Genomic DNA, 17,718 nt, shown 5'->3' with positions numbered 1-17,718 from the left:
CTAATTCCCCGTGAGTAACTGACCTGGGAACCCCATATTGGATTATGGGCATTAAAGTCTCCCATAACGAGGACGGGTTTATTACGGGTTAGATCGAAAATTGAATCGAGGCTTGCCCTGACCAAACAAATATCTGGAGGGTTGTAAACACAACAAATAAAAAAATCGACAAGCTCTACAAGAATAACCTGACACCTCTCTGGTATATTAATTCTGCTTAAGTCGATGATATTATATTTTATTTTGTTTTTCAAGAAAATTGCTATACCATCTGCACCATTAGGTTTATCTGCTCTTACAGAAGAGAACCCTGATATTTTAAAGTTAGTGTTGGGTTTGAGCAAGGTTTCATTGAGCAATAAGATCTGTAGCTTAAAATCCCTTATAACTCTAATGATAGCATCTTTATTTTTTTCAGCCCCGCAAATGTTCCAGTGAACGATATTCATTATAGCTCAACTATAAAACGCTTGTGACTAAAACTTAAACTTAGTTTTGTTACGTAAAAACTACTGTTAGATTAAAACTAGTGATAAGATTACCTTTGCTTTTTCTAACCCCTGTAGGTCAACCGCTGCCATCGCAGCCGCCCCCCCTCCGTAGGTCAAATGAACCAAAATATTGTTTGATATTGTTGACACAATTTTCATCCATACCCTTTATTGACATAACGTCTTTTTTGAAAGCTTCAAACTTGTTGCATACTTCTTCCCAGCCATTTCCTACAGGAGTTACTTCCATTTCCGATTCTGATGTCGAGTTTTCAACTACTTGTATAGATGAGACTTTTCTTCTTGCACTTGAGGGTAACAAAGTTAGTTCATGGGCTACTTTATCATACCCTTTGGTAAATTGGGTGTCAGGCCGTTTTCTTTTAAGTACTGATGTATATGAGGAACAGCCCTGAGGACTTGTTGGATGAGGAGGTTTATTCTGAGTTTTTTTATTTAAACTAGGAAAATCTTCTGGTTTTCGGGTAAAGCCTTGGTTTGCATTAATTAGCCGTGGATGCAGTTTAGCTGCTTCATAAAAAGAAAGGTTGTAGAAGCTCATGGTTTCGTTAATTTGTTTTTGCCGTTTGTATTCGGGACATCCCCAGTCAGTAGCAGTGTGGTGTCCCTTGCAATTTACGCAGCTTGGTTTTGGATTTACTTCACAATTTGGAATTTTACACGTTTTAGTCAGATTGTTAAGATGATCTGCAGGGCATTTCATTTTTTTCATTGCTTGCTCTCTTTTTTGACAAACAAACATAAGATGATCTTCTGTACAAAAACCGCAACGAGGCTTGCCTCTACAATTATTTTTGACATGTCCAAATCTGCAACAATTGACGCACATTATAACCGGGTTAACATATTTTTCCACTTCTCTTTCATTATTAAAAATATTTACAGTTTGGGGTAATGATTTGCCTTCAAATGTTACAATATAATCGTTTGTGGGGATGGTTTTCATTACTGTTTCACCAGAAATAGCAAGTATTTTCTTCCTTCTTAAGACTCTTTTTACATTTAATATCTTAATCAACCTGGCCCGGGATCCTTCTCCTGTATAAGCTACCGCTTCTGAGTAAAAATCCTCTTCCGTAATTTGGTCCCCTACATCCTTGATTAGTCCTCTACAAGTGACAAGACGTTTAAGAAATTTAAGATCTGAACATCTAGGTCTACATTAACAGCTTTCGCGGCCAATAGAGCACCTCGAGAAGGGGCACTTGGCGGGAAATGGTAAAACGTTAAAACCATTGGTACCTTAGAGAATTATGTTGTATGTACTGGAGTAATATTTAAACAACAAAACAACTTTCACGTTAGAATGAAGGTTAAGGTTTAGAAGATACTAAGGTTTTTTTTTTTTATTTACGCTTTATTTGGCCACTGCTAAGGCAATTCGGCCAGAGATACTAAGGTTACCGCGTTCTTCTTCTTCTTTTCTTCTTTTATAACTTCAGTGCTAATCTTCACGATTGCATTGAATCCGAGTCCACGTAGCAATTTGGTTTTCGAATAGAATAAATATAATAGAACATATTATTTATTAGCAACAGCAAATTAAAAATAAAACCTCGTGCGTTGCACCTACTACACACTGGCAGTAAAAAAGAAACGGAGATAATTTTTAAATACAAGATATCATTACTACGCATGTACTCGAATATGCGCCGTACTGAACTTAAAAGGCTCGCATTTTTTTCTAATTCGAAATTTCGCGATACCGGTCGCAGTAATATCGTGGAAAATATGTTGAGTACTAAGTGCTTACTTTTTGCGATCAAATGTAAGTAAAAAGTTTATATTTTAAAGCATCGTCCCTCTGCCCTCCCATTCTCAGTGAATCTTAGGTGATTTATTAAAATATTATCCGTAAATCTAATTTTTTAAACATTATATATTTTGAAAAATCAATGAAAAGATTCAGACCTATTTCTAAAAAAAATGTGTTATGACGTAGTTGCATCATTTCATATAATGTTAACTCTAAAAGTATTAGTGTAATTTAAAAAAAAAACTTTTTTGGTGCTTTTTTTTCATATTTATTACATTTTCGTCTATAGAAACCGACTATTTTTTAATCAAAAAGTTATTATTAAACTTTTATTCAGTTCCCATTATTAAATTATATTATTAAAATAATATTATACCCGCTAACTTGCAGGCCTGATGACAAAGCCAGCGAGGGCTATTTATAATTTGCGGAAAGTGTTGGGGATTTCATACTCGATTAGGTCCTTTGATCGGTGGTTAGTTAACATAATCAATACCACGGGAGGAATAAAAACCATTGGTATACCGCTCTCAGTGGCGCATCAAAAACTAACTTGCTAATGTGAAAATAAGAAAAAAATATAAAACACAACACGGCAAAATTAAGTTTTCCGCGTTTGTAATAGTAGTAAAAAAATCTGTAACATAAAAATTGTTTCATAATGGTTTTGCTGATAAATTCGTTTTAATTAATATCGGTTGAACTGTTTAATTTACGACGTCAAATAGCGTTTTTCAAAAATTAGAGACTTAAGTCGTCATTTAACTTTAAAATGTCATTCTATTACAAGAGACATTGTAGAATTACTAATAGCTTTATGGAAACACAATTCAATTAGTTTAATATTTGTAATTTTGAATTTTTGTAAATCCAATAAGTAAGCTTTGTCGAATAAAAAGTCTAATAATATACCCGCCATTTTTTACTCAATACTCTAAAATTTTGTGCTATTTTGCAAAAATATACCCAATAACTAATAGTCCTCGATAAAGTACAACATATTGATAAACTTCTTCAGTCACTCGTGACTAAAACTAAAACTAACCAAACTTGTTGCATAATATATTAATATTATGCCAGTGCGGTAAACAGTATTTGACTCACGAGTGAGTGACCCGTTAGTTTATTGATACTTTTTCGCAAAACAACAAGAATACATGCACTGACATGACTGTCAGAATTGACAAACGTCAAAATTCAAAGCGTGGGAAATATCTCCGAAAACATCCGATTGCTCTCAAATCCGTGCGGTAAAATCCCGGAAATGTCCGAAGTGTCTCGGATTTCTGGGAAATGAAACTGACGTGGTAAAGCGACGTTTCCCGCACGCTCGATCGGTGGGCAATTAGGCATTTTACAGACGGGAGCAGATAAAATTATTTTATATCTACCTGTGTTTAATATTCTTGGTTTGGTATACTACTTAGTTTAAGTTTATTAGTAATCATTCTTATTTCGTATGTAATACAGCGTGTGTTGAATCGTGTGCGAATTGTGCAAAATATGTGCGAGTCTAGTGTATCTCAGGAGATGCTCCTGCCCAAATGTAGAAAACACTATTCTATTGAGACTAAGGAAGTTACAAACAATGTTTATTTGACTCTCATACCATGAAGACACCACCGCTGATTTATTTGAAAGTTGGCTTAAAAACACAGTAGACAGTTGACTAAAACCCCTTCCTCACGTGAGACAAAAGCAACAATCCAAAACTACATGTATAATAACGACATTTATTTTCACGAAGATTATACCAAAAAGCAATTAATTGAGGTTCTACAAAAGGAATACGTCTGTGATTATTATGCAAAAAATCTTTTCGTATTAACTCCAGAGCCCTCAAACTTATAGAAACCGAAGTTTTTAACATCCCTTCACAAAGTTGGGCAAATTCTGTTAAATATATAGAAAAAGCAGAACAACCGTATATCCATATTGCAAATAATATAGAACAAATAATAATTAGTCATAGTGATACTGACATATTATGTGAATAATTTTAAGTAATTTAAGTAGGTAATAAAAATAATTTGTAATTTTATTTTAGATTGAGACATAAATACGTACATAAATAAATAAATAAACATTGTTTAGTATCTTTCCTAACAAAACCCCAAATAATTAAATTCTAAGCAAAGTACGGACTTGTTCGGCCATATTTCATTCTTACAGCTTGCCCGGGTCTTTCCTTAATTCGTATGAGTTAGTCACTTTCTTATATCTATGAACAGACTTTACCCATTACACTAATAAGTTCTTCATTATATGTGCGACACTGGTGAAGCGTAGGCATTACTATGTCCTTTAATTATTTTTTTAATAAACAATTAGATAAATAAAAAGATTTATCGGTGTTTTTGCATGATTTATTTAGTTTACGGAGATGGGAACAAATAAATGGTTCCAGTTCATCCTCTCCACATTTCAATGAGAAATGTTTACGGGGACAGTGGCGGCGTCACGCTTTTGCTTACGTTTCTTCATTTTTTTGGCCTCTTTCTAGGGATTTTGGTAACTTTGTAGGGATGAATGTGATAAGCGCAATTCAAATCAATTACGTGAAAGTGCCGGTGGCCGTGAGGAACGACACGAAACGGCCAGCTACCCTGGACTGCAACTATTCGGTCAGACCGGACGACACCGACTTAATCGTAAAGTGGTACTTAAACGACGACCTCGTGTACCAGTGGATCCCGCCTCAAAAACCACAAAGTCTCGGTATTTTAAAGGTAGATCCGGGCGGCGAGTTTAAAACAAAAAAATAAAATCAACAGAGGCGCGCGTTCTTTTTCAGGATAATCTCGATTTGGATTACCGCGCCACTGACGACCACAACATGGCCTACAGGGCAATGAAGATTATGAATCCCACCACCGATATAGCGGGCGAGTACAAGTGTCAAGTTTCGACGATCGCTGACGAAGACTTCAGCACGAAGAACATGATCGTTTTCGGTAATTTCATGCGAAAAACGTTGATATAAGTAAAATACGACTTTTGGGCGGAGGGTATTCTATACTTCGACCAGAAATATAGTGCTTTTACAACCGACTCCGTGATTGACTTTGGCTACTACTCCAAAACGGCAGGCCGTTATAGAACACCCTACCAATCAGACCCTTACCCGTAACCATTGCAGGACCGTCCTAGAAATTTATCTACCTACACTAACAAACAGGTATAAGTATGTTTTCAATCTTTTTCGTCCATATCTACATAGTATCATTATTAATATACAAAATATTAAATATAATAATACTAAAGTATCAGTTCAATGATCAACTACGCCACTATTCGTCCTCAATAAATATTTTCTTCTTTTATTACTTGTTTTTCATAATTAGATCAGCTTTGTACTGATATTAAGCTGCCTCTTGCCGAATTACTGCCACTAAATTTTGGTGCAGCGTTATTTCTTCTTATATACGCTATAAAAATTTCAAGTTTGCACAAAAAATCGTTAATTTCCATCGCAGGGAAGATCTACTTAATGGAGAATAAACATATGTTGGGATGGGTTTTACCACGGTCCTGCGAAGGTTACGCGGCTAAGTTACTGTAAAACGGCAAAGCACTAAAAGCACTACGATTACGAATGGAATTGTCAAAGAGATGCACGCCACTGATTGTTTTTGCAATTTTTATTATTTGCTTTGAATAGGCCACGAAAATTGTTATTTTTTTGATTTGTTTTCTTATCTTGTCACGTTCTCCAGCGAAAACATAACAATAATGAAAATTGTCAAAATCTATTTTCACCAATATTTATTTTTTAGACACATTGAAACCCAGTTCTTAAAAATTAAAAATTATGACTATACACTATATGTTTTAGAAAACACGCGAAAACGCTGGGAAGAAAAAAACAAAAAACGTTGATATAAATAGAAAACGAGGTATCAAATAATGTTTTTTTTTTAATTATTTTTTTTTACAATATTGTGTGTCCTATTTTGATAAAGTTTAGCAACATTATCTATAAAGATAAAGGGCAAATTTTGTTTTAACTAGATTCAAATTTTGAAGCCAGTACCGTCCCGGATGGTATTCTATCAAATGGTATTGTCAAAGAGATGTACGCCACTAATTTTTTTGCAATGTTCAGTATTTACACTCAGTTGTGTTCGAAGTGTTTTCGGAGCGCGAGCATTGAAGATGCCAAGTGAGATTTTGGCGAAACGTCTGCAGGATTCCAGTCGGATGCAAGATTTGCAGGATTCCAGTCGGATGCAGGATTCCAGTCGGAGTTCAACGAGCGAACGGATGATATCCCGGAATATAGTGTCATCATATATATATATATATATATATATATATATATATATATATATATATATATATATATATATATATATATATATATATATATATATATATATATATATATATATATATATATATATATATATATATATATATATATACCTCAATATATCCGAGTATTCCAGTAGAAGAGGCACTCTTGCTTATAGAAGAAAACGAAGATCTTCCGCCATACGTAATGGATTTGTCAAGACATTGCCTGAAAAACGCTTACTTTATGCACAACGGGAAAATTTACCGACAAATAGACGGAGCAGCAATGGGATCATCTCTCTTACCTGTGATTGCCAACCTCTTCATGATTTACTTCGAAAAGAAAGCAATAGAGAAGGCAAATCTGAAGCCTAAACTACGGACAAGATACGTTGATGACGTATTTGTTGTATGGCCTTTTGGCAAGGAGGAGCTTTTGAAATTCCTAGATCATCTGAATTCCATTCACCCAAGGATTCAATTTACAATAGAACTTGAAGAGGATAACAACCTGCCCTTTTTAGATGTGCACATCACAAGGACCGAAGATGGACACTTGGAACACACTGTCTATAGAAAACCAACACACACTAATAGATATCTGAACGCTAAATCTCATCACCACCCATCACAGATACAGGCAGTGGCAAATACATTAATTGCTCGGTCCTTCAGGCTCACAAACGAGAGGAACCGAGATAAAGAACTGAAGAAAATTAGTACCTGTCTTCGACAAAACGGATACCAAAGGCGCACCATCGGCAAGGCAATCAGTAAACAACAACAGCCGCAGCAGAGAGTGCAGGACGAGACCCAACGAAGATCGATCGCTGTCCTGCCATACATCAAGGGGGTTACTGACAAAATCGGCCGAATATTACGGAAACACGACATATCAACGGCATACAAACCTGACCATACCATCGGAGCAATACTAAGAAACCCAAAACAAAAAATTACTCTGGAAAACCAAGGAGTATACAGTGTAGCATGCGGATCGTGGAGCCTGACGTATGTGGGACAGACCAACAGAAGGATTTCAGCCAGGCTCGAGGAACATCGTTTAGCCATAAGAAACAAACAAACAACATCTGCTTTGTTTCAGCACCAACATCAGACAGGCCATAAAATTGATTTCGGCACTTGCAAACAAATAGCTAATATTCCTGATTTTAGGACTAGGATTATACGAGAGGCCATCGAAATAGAAAAGTCCGCACACCTCAATACGAGAGACGACGCTCTGCATTTATCCAACACGTGGAGAACGATAATCAAACAGCAGAGCGATGCGCAGCAGCCAACGGGGACATCGCAACTACGATCGGGCGAAATTAACAACGCGACAATTCAGGGGGCGGAGCCACCTCCCCCCACGCACAAGCAGCACCGTTACCATCTCCGGCGCAGAGTATAAATACCGCACGCACCGCCGATAACCTCCCAGTGTTCGAAGTGTTTTCGGAGCGCGAGCATTGGAGATGCCAAGTGAGATTTTGGCGAAACGTCTGCAGGATTCCAGTCGGAGTTCAACAAGCGAACGGATGATATCCCACCTTACTACCTGCTACTATATATACCGAGAAATGACAATAATACGTTAATTATTATTGTTGTGAGAATTTAAGTTTAATAATGGAGAGGTATTTAAATCTAATTGATCGTTAACCAATACATTTGAATATCTCATTTTGTTAAACTCCATGGCTTCCAATAAATTTAATTTCTACTTTTTGTGGCTCTATGTAAAATATCAAAATTGTCATTAAAAATGTGTTTTTCTGTGTTTTGAGTGTGTAGCATAATTAGAATCTAGACTATTGCTTTTAAACACTTTTTTATGTCCGTTAATGCGTTTCTTGAAGGATATATCTGTTTATCCAATATAAATTTTAGGACAATATCCGCATTTCAAGCTGTAGACACCTGATTTTTGAGATTTTGGAAATTTCGTTTTATTGTTTTTTTAAAATTTTCCTATTGTGTTGTTAGTTTTGAAAGGTATTTTTAAACCACATTTTGACAAATGTTTTCAAACTTTTTCACTGTGTTCTCGTATGTATGTAATTGTTTTAAATTGTTCGTGTTCTGTATTAGGTTTCGGATAAATAGAGTTTACCGTTGTCTGCATTTGTTTTTTATTTATAATTTTATCGATAATGGACGGATTGTAACCGGTGTTCAGTGCAATTTGTTTAATGATATTAAGTTCTGTATATAAAAGAGAATAAAAGAGTGAAATGCAGCCATTTTGTGTGATTCTATGTTATGTATGACTGTGATGGAAAAATCTAATTTGCTTTGCGTTTTCGTAATAAGTTAAGTCTAAAACATTAATAGAGTTATCTTGTTCGATCTCGATAGTGAATTTTATATTTTACATACAGCCACATAAAGTAGAAAATTAAATTTATTCGAAGCCATGGAGATTAACAAAATGAGACATTGTAAATGTATTGCTTAACGATCAATAAATTTAAATACCTCTCCACTATTAAACTTAAATTCTCACAACAACATTAATTAACGTTTTATTGTCATTTATCGGTATATATAGTAGCAGGTAGTTTGTAAATATTACATTTGATAAAGATACGGTGTTGTCGGAACAATTAAAATAATTTTTATATAATATATAATTTCGTGAAAATCTAAACTTTTAGTTCTTATTTATTTTTGTTAAATGAATTTTCATAAAGTAAAAGCCACCTCAGTTCCGTGTTAATAATATGTAATTGTCAAAACATTTTCTTTTCTTCATAATTATTTCAGTTTAACATGTATCTAACGTTTAAATATATATCATCAAATCCCTTTTTATCGACAGGCGTAAGGGTTTGTATCTTTCTATACCAAAATTCCAGTTATTCTTGTTTGGTCGGTTTACTTTGCTTTCTATCATTTCCTGTCTTCCTGTTTCTTCTGTTATTAAATAATTTGTGCCTTTTTAATGTTTCAGTTTAATATTTGTCCTGTAATAACGTGACAGACTGTTATAATTCTTAGTCCGTTTATTTACAGAGCCGGAAAAAAATCTAGCGATAAAGAAAAATACAAGAGGCGAGTTTGTAAACTTTACGTGTTTCGCAACGGACGTGTACCCATCACCGAAACTCTTGCTTTTCAAAGATCTCAAAAATGATTTCCACGGCAAGTGAGTAAGCAGACTGATTTCGGGTCTTATTTTATACTCTGCAAAATTTGCATTGTATTTATAATGATTAAGCATTCTTAAAGCAGTTTTTTTTCAAAGTTTTGAGCATTGTATTATAACAAACCATGTCGTTGTCATGCAAACTTCATTGTATTCGTATTTCAAGTACCATCAAATAAAAAAAAAACACGATTGGTCCTTATCAGCCGTTGCTCAACTTTTTAATGCATTCAAAGTAAATGGCTCAAAAATTCAAATAACACATTTTTACAATTACCTCCTTTCGTAAAATTACTATATTTTTCTTTACGTTTTAACAACGCCATTCATCAAATAAATAATTTAATTTATTAATATACAGTCGGTCAAAAAAGTCTCCGTACATATAATATCTTTTCAGATTTGTTTTAGTGTCTTCTTTCACTTACATTTAATGATAAATATATTTCAAGTAAATATCGGCAATCTCATTAAGAGTAATAAAAATAAAATAAAAATAAGGTAGTTTAACAAGCAAGAAACTATGTCCAATAAGTCTTCGTACACTATTATTTCTTTTGATAATTTGAAAAGTTTCATAAAGTCTAATATTGTACAATTGCCATATGCTTTTTGAAAGACGTAAAACGAGCTTTCTTGCAACTTCTGGCCATGTCTTTTCCCACTCTTCAATTATCCTATTTTTGAGGTCTTCTTTACCGGTAACTTGATGTTTTTTCTCTCGTCGCTTTAATTCTTCCCACAGGTGCTCTGTCTATGGGGATAACATCCGGAGATTGTGGTGGTGTGTGAAGTTGTTGGCGGACATTGTGGATCATCCAGTGACGTATAAGCATAACAGTGTGTTTAGGATCTTTATCCTGTTGGAATAAATAACGCTCTTCAAGGTTAAGTTTTTCAACACTTTGATTTAAATTATTCTTTAGGATGTTCAAATAGCGATGCTTTCGTCAATAAAAGCTCAATTGCTTGTCTCATTAGCGAACATTCACCCCTACAATAAAACAGTACCTCCACCATGCTTTACCATAGGACACACATATTAGTTTTCAAAGCTGTATTTTTTTCCCCCAAACTTTGTGCCGACCATCTGACCAAAAAGATTAATTTTTGGAAGCCGTGAAGGTTAACAAAATGAGACATTCAAATGCATTGCTTAGCGATCAAGTAGATTTAAATATTAAACTTAAATTTTCACAACAACATTAATTAAGGTTTTATTGATATTTTTCGGTATATATACTAGCAGGTAATTTGTAAATATTACATTTGATAAAGACACGGTGTTGTCGAAACAATTGTCATGCGAATATATATAATTTCGTGAAAATCTGAACTTTTAGTTCTTATTTATTTTATGATTTTTCGAAGCGCAATTGGAATTTCGCAATTTTTAGCTCTCATTTTGCTTTTACTTCAAAACCACTGACTTAAAAGTCAAAATAACCAAGTATAACATTTGTTTAATTTGATACAAGCTGACTTGATAAAATATTGATAATTAACGGTTCTACCTGCAGTTCTGAATAGCGATTTATGTGTCTCAAACGATTTTTATTTTATTTTTATTACTCTTAATAAGATATCCGATATATACTCGAAATATATTTCTCATCAAATGTAACTGAAAAAAGAAACTAAAAGAAAACTGAAAAAATACTACGTGTACTGAGACTTTCTTGACCGACTGTATATTATATTATCTATTATGGTTTTAATTTTATATTTCTATTAGAACGCGCATGTCCATCATGGAATGGGATGTCAAAAAAGATCCGGACACTGGAAGGTACACCATTTTCATTGTGGCCACTGAAAAAGTGTCGGAATTGGATTTGGGCACATTAATACACTGCGAGCTGAAAATTCCTGGCACGGGATACGTCAAAATTAAAAGTCTGCTGTATTATCCCGACAGTAAGTTACATAATTATCACAAAACTTTACAGCTATTGGAAATTTACCTGCAGTTAAAATAAGTCAAAAAATCAAAGTTATAAGTATGAATTTTTGACAAATTTCGAGGACAGAAGTACTGTGCAATAGGGAACTTGCCCATTTCTTTTTTTATTTTACTAAAATGTGTGTTTATATATGAAAACACATTATACCAAATATGAAGCCTTAAATCGCGATACTTACTTCACAATAAATAATTAAACTTGGAATTATTCAAACAAATCAGAATGAGCGGTAGGCGGTGTGACGTCACACCGCTGGTAAGTGCTCGGCCCGTTATAAGTATAACACTGATTGATTTCTTGCCAAATTTACATCGTTAGTCTCCGTTTTTAAGAAACTACTTGTTATAAACACCGTATAGTTTCTATTTGTACGAGTTCAACTTTAAAAAATTCAGATAAAACTTTCATTCGGGTAACGGAAAACAAAAAGCGAAGAATTAAATGACTAAAAGCATGCAGAAGAGGTGTAGCGATTATTCTACGAAGTGCACAAACATTCACATTTGTCAAGATCATGTGTGTATAAATGATATTAAATTTTTACTGGTGTTTGTACAGCTCATTATGTTTAAATGATATATAGAATTAATTTTATTTTCCGAAATAGTTGCAGAAAAATGAAGCATTATAATATCAATGTATAAAAGCTGGTAACGAGAAGTTAAATTTAATTTAACCACAAAGTTAAAAGTTGGACAACTTTAAAATTAAACGAAATCTTAAATTAAATTTTTAATTTAAAACTAAATGTCGAATTAACTCCCTGTGGCTATAAAGTCACCTTACATTACTACTTATACTTACTTGCTATCTTTCACACCACGAACATCGGTTTAAGAAAAATCCTCCGAATTTTTAATGTATGATGCAGCCATAAATATGACAACTTTGGGTAAATTGTCTGATTGTCCTTTCATAAAACTATTAAACAAAATTAAACAACTTTCTTCGAAAACAACTAAATACGAGGTTCTGTCAATGAGTATTGATTATTGTACGTGTTATTTTTATGTCGCAATACAGCGGTGTGACGTCACAACCAAGCAGTGCCTTTTCAGAGCAGGTAAAATTATTCAAATTTTAAATGTTTATTTTTCAGGTAATTTAATTCTGTTGGATTTTTTTTATGGAAACTTTGTTTCCTTCCTTTCTTATTTTTAGATACTGCCTTTTTGAAAATTCCCTGACCGAGCGGTTTTTTAAAGTAGGTATAATTTTTACTTTGGATAACCAAAAGCTTTTGTGAAAAGTGTGTAGGCTTTCGAACGGTAATATTTTATTGTCAGTGTATAATCTTTTCTGTATCTATTGGAATTAAAAATGTCATTTTTTGTATAACAGTACACCATGCTTATTTTAGATAAAAAAAACGTTTTTTTGATTGCAGCAACCTTGGCGGGGAAGGGTGAGCATTTTATTATGAAATAATAAATATTTTCAGAAATATTTTTAAACTGAATCGAAACTTTTTATTTGTTATTTAAATTTAAATAAATTGTCGCCTTCGAAGGTTTCGTTAGTTTTTTTTTTCAGGATGTCGTCGAGTATCCGACATGTTACTAATTACAAGTGTAATTGAGTTGTTGATTATTGTCTATGGACGTTTTGTTTAAATAAATTATCGGAGAAAATGATATTGTTTTTATGCTTCTTTTTAATTTGCTATCAAATATGTAAAACCATTAAGACAAAATAAAAGATTTTTTATTCATTTTTTTTTCAAAATGAAAGTTCTTATGTACACATAAAATGATCGAGAATTTTCTGAACACATTGTATCAAGCAGAAACGTAGATTTTCTTTTCCAGCTGAACTCAGAGATTTTACAAATAACTTTTCAGAAATGAATAAAAGAAAAAATTAATTTTGCAGTAAGAAAAAAATTAAAATGAAAATAGAACAAAAAAAACAGCAAAAAAAAACAATAATAATTTTAACGACAGTATCGGATAATTTAAACAAGTAAAAAAAAATACATTAGAACACTAAAATATAAACTTTAAAAACAGATACGTACATACATCAACAAAAGAAAAGAAAAAAAACACACAAAGTATATCACACTGAGAGATCATCAGAATCTTGGATCAAATATTGCTGACATAATCACATCTTGATTAAAAAGTGCTTTCGTTTAGGGATTCCACTAAATTTGTTGAAAATCGGCTAAAAATTTTGCTTCCATTTCACACTTCAGCCAGGCAGAATAAAAATCTCCAGCCAGCAAGTGCGGTATTTGAAATAATTTTGCTGTTTTTTTGCGGGATTTAAAACGTTTAAATATAGCTTTTGCAACGCTTCCGGCCGTGTCTCTACAGAAGTCTTTACGACGTATCATGTGTGCTGTGCCATCGTGTATTAAGTTTCATTGTTTTAATTATACTTAAAATATTTATCTTTTACTCATTTTAACTTTAACAATGTCACCTATGGAAACATCTAGTTACTACATTACTTCCATTTTCTTGTTCTTCATTTTCTCGAATTTCATTTTCTTTTTCTTCATTTTCTTGTACTTTATTTTTTTCTTCGTCGATAATAATAATATCGCGTTGCCGGTATAACAAACTCATCGCTTGCCCCATTGTACATGACTCCGCAAGTTTCCTGGATGATTTTTTATTGTAAAAAGGCTTAAAAATATTTTTAAATAAAAAAATTATATTGTTATTTTAAAATGTTACCTTTATATATAACAAGATTAAGATACGCAAACAGAAACACAATACAGACTGATACCCATAACTGAATGTAAACTTGTGTAAGAAAATATCGCGTGATCGCCTGGAAAAAATAATGGGTTCGGTTCTCCTACTTTATAGCGAAGCACTAGTGATGAGCGCGCGTAGATACTCGTGAATCTTCGGTAAAATAGAGGGAAATAGAAGTGGAAGCTTCCAGGGCCAACGTGACCCTTGCATCCCCGATATGTCTACTAGGAGTAGGTTACAAAAATATAAATAACAAATAAGAATTTCTTGTTCGTTTCCGTTTGCGTTCCTACTTTAAACGTAAGGCGCCACGTGTGAAGAAACTTCCTTCGATTTGTCACCGAGACGGCTTACCGACGACGTTAAAACGTTAATACGCGGCAATCTGTTGGATTCTAGGCCAACCACGATCGGAATTACGCCTATGGCTCCGCCATCGGCCCACATACTAAACCGATCCATGTAAAGTTTGTGTTCTCGCATGGAATATTGCGTCACATGAACGGACGCAAGAATCCCATCCGATTTTGGAGACGTTCTTAATACCAATAAGCCGCGACTATTTGTATTTCTCTACGACTGCGACCAAAACTGGCAAATATGCGAATGTTTTTCGACTCTGTCAGCCGGAAATTGTAGTTCTGTCACTTGCGACATTGATTTTAGCCAGTCGAAATAGAAAACTGACGCTTTGGTAGCGCGTGTATTTAAATTATAGCAGTGCAATAATATTTATTTACAAATCTTCTGGATACCGTCAAAATCAAACCAATTAAAACTAAAATTCTTCCTCCATTGAACTGAGGTGGCTTTTGCTTGATGAAAAACCATTTAACAAAATAAATAAGAACTAAAAGTTCACATTTTCGCGAAATTATATATTTTCACATGACAATTATTTCGACAACACCGCGTCTTTATCAAATGTAATATTTATAAACTACCTCCTACTATATATACCGAAACATGAATGTTGTGATAATTTAAGTTTAATAATGGAGAGGTATTTAAATCTAATTGATCATTAAGAAATACATTTGAATGTCTCATTTTGTTAATCTCCATGGCTTCCAATAAATTTAATTTTCTACTTGTATGTAAAATATAAAAAATTGTCATCAAAAATGTGTTTTTCTGTGTTTAAGTGTGTAGCATAATTAGACTCTAGACTATTGTTTTTAAACGCTTTTTCGTGTTCGTTAATGCGTTTCTTGAAGGATCTATCTGTTTATCCAATATACATTTTAGGACAATATCCGCATTTCAACCTGTAGACACCTAATTTTTGAGATTTTGGAAGCTTCGTTTTATTGTTTTTTAAAAATTTTCCTATTGTGTTGTTGGTTCTGAAAGCTATTTTTGAACCATATTTTGACAAATGTTTTGAAACTTTTTCACTGGGTTCTCTTATGTATGTAATTGTTTTAAATTGTTAGTGTTCTGTAATAGGTTTCGGATAAATACTATTGTCTGGCCAAACAGGAAAATCCTTCAAGAAACGCATTAACGAACATAAAAGAGTGTTTAAAACCAATAGATCGATCGCAGCAAGTGGGCCTTACGTATTCAACCACACAGCGAATTTAAAAAAAAAAACTTGGATCTACACCCATATAATGTCCAAATAACTCAGGAGTTGAAACCTCGAGATCATCAACAGCGCCGCGCGTTTGCAGAATGGATACGAGAACACGGGGTTCAATTCTCAACGAAAATTATCTTTAGTGATGAGGCACATTTTCACGTTGGTGGCTTCCAAGAGAGATTATTCAAAAAGTGAGTGTTTGCGCATTTTGGCCCTTTTTTTTTTCGAGTATAATGCGGAGAACGCTGTTACAGTTAATGGTGTTCGTTATCGAAACATGATATCTGATTTTTTCTGGGAGCAGCTGGAAGGTATGGACATTGAAGATTTGTGCTTCCAGCCGTTCATTTCTAAACATTTTCTTGTATTTTTAAAAAAATGCTGTCGAACGCGAAAGACAAACCATTTATTATTTTTTGTCGTGGATCATTGATAACTGTTATAGATGTTTCATACACTAGAGGCTTTAACTGCTCCAAAAAAAAAAGAAGTCTATCGGATTAAGGTCTGGTGAGCGAGGCGGAAAAACTAGAGGTCCGCCCCTACCTATCCATCGGTGTTCAAAAGCCTGATTTAAATACATTCGTACAACCATGTAAAATGGGGTGGAGCGCCATCTTGCATTAAACACATTGTTTTGTCTTCACTGCAAGGGTACCTCTTCCAGCAAAGGTGGTACTTCCTCTTGGAAAAATTGCAAATACATTTCCCCATTAAGCGATCCGTTAAAAAAATGAGGCTCTATAAGATCTATTATCCCTGCCTGTAGTATTGTATCTTTCCTTGCAGCGGTCCTTTTATACTTTATTCATGTTATCTGATTTGAATGATCCTCTTTCATCAAGTCTTCCGTGTATGTTTAGCAGATGGGACGTTTCTCTTGGGATACGCCTCGATATAAAGCCGCCGTGCTTGATCTGCATTGCGATTTGCTCTTCTATAGCAAAAATGCATATTAAGCTCTTTTAATATAAATTATTTTTTAACGGATTGTGACAATGACTTTTAAATTTCATTAAGTCCTGTTGTGTAAAAATCATATTTACAGGTAAAATTTGACAGATTTCTGAAATAATTTTATTTTGTAATGACTGCGTTAAAATTAATAAAAATGAATTTTATTAATTAATTAATTAATTACTGCCTTTATTTTACCACGTTGAATATTTCCTCCATATTTCCGAACACCCCGTACAGCATAATGACTCCAGCTTTGGTGAATGGCTTTAAGAAATTCTGTATAGTTAACACGAGTGTTTAGGATTCATGGAAACAGATTTGCAATTTAGTTTATCCAATTGTTATAGGGGACAGCTATTAGTTTCGCATTCCACATCCACTATCTTTTTTCAGCCCAAACCTCAGGTCAAGATTCTGCTTTAGCCACTGTAACGATATAGATATATTTAACTTAAGTATAAATGGTTTTAAACTGCAAATGAAATTAACTTTCCATTTTCGTTGTATTTATATTTTAAAATTTGGAAAATTTTAACCAATTCTACAGTAAAAGAAAACGTAATTGCGTTTATAGGTTATATTTTCATTTTCAATTAAATTATCTGAATCGTTTCATTTCTACTTCAAATACATAAAGTAGTGTTTCACTGCTTAGTAAAATGTTCGATGGTATGTCAAAACTAGTAAGCATTTATCGTATTCAGATAATACACGGAATATTCGAATTTGAAACATACTACGAAAAAACTAACTTTTTTGATTTAATGCAATCTTATAATC

General features: G+C 33.5%; 1 protein-coding gene across 2 annotated transcripts; it reads left to right on the top strand.

Annotated features, from left to right (window-relative positions):
* Positions 1–2,107: 2,107 nt before the first annotated feature.
* Positions 2,108–13,309, top strand: LOC132698195 (uncharacterized). 2 transcript variants are annotated; one of them, XM_060664136.1, is made up of 7 exons: positions 2,108–2,280; positions 4,792–4,997; positions 5,063–5,222; positions 9,586–9,718; positions 11,454–11,635; positions 13,070–13,087; positions 13,216–13,309. In XM_060664136.1, exons 1-7 carry the CDS (start codon positions 2,148–2,150, stop codon positions 13,293–13,295), a joined length of 912 nt encoding a protein of 303 aa, XP_060520119.1. In that variant the 5' UTR covers positions 2,108–2,147; the 3' UTR covers positions 13,296–13,309. The 2 variants fall into 2 exon arrangements, with proteins under 2 accessions (XP_060520119.1, XP_060520125.1); XM_060664142.1 differs by having other exon boundaries at positions 4,772–4,997; positions 13,216–13,303.
* Positions 13,310–17,718: the final 4,409 nt, after the last annotated feature.

The sequence above is a fragment of the Cylas formicarius genome, unplaced genomic scaffold, assembly GCF_029955315.1.
Source record: "Cylas formicarius isolate icCylForm1 unplaced genomic scaffold, icCylForm1.1 PGA_scaffold_10__41_contigs__length_53128322, whole genome shotgun sequence".
In the NCBI taxonomy this organism is placed as follows: domain Eukaryota; kingdom Metazoa; phylum Arthropoda; class Insecta; order Coleoptera; family Brentidae; genus Cylas; species Cylas formicarius.
The sequence above is the reverse complement of the archived record's forward strand: the minus strand, read 5'-3'. Positions and strand labels throughout refer to the sequence as shown.

What these genes read in the sequence shown, in the direction of transcription:
- LOC132698195 (XM_060664136.1), top strand. Translation starts at nt 2,148, where the DNA reads ATGTACTCGAATATGCGCCGTACTGAACTTAAAAGGCTCGCATTTTTT. An exon ending in GAAGAACATGATCGTTTTCG is followed by an intron (nt 5,223 to 9,585) that starts GTAATTTCATGC and finishes GTTTATTTACAG; the next exon opens with AGCCGGAAAAAAATCTAGCG. An exon ending in AAAAATGATTTCCACGGCAA is followed by an intron (nt 9,719 to 11,453) that starts GTGAGTAAGCAG and finishes TATTTCTATTAG; the next exon opens with AACGCGCATGTCCATCATGG.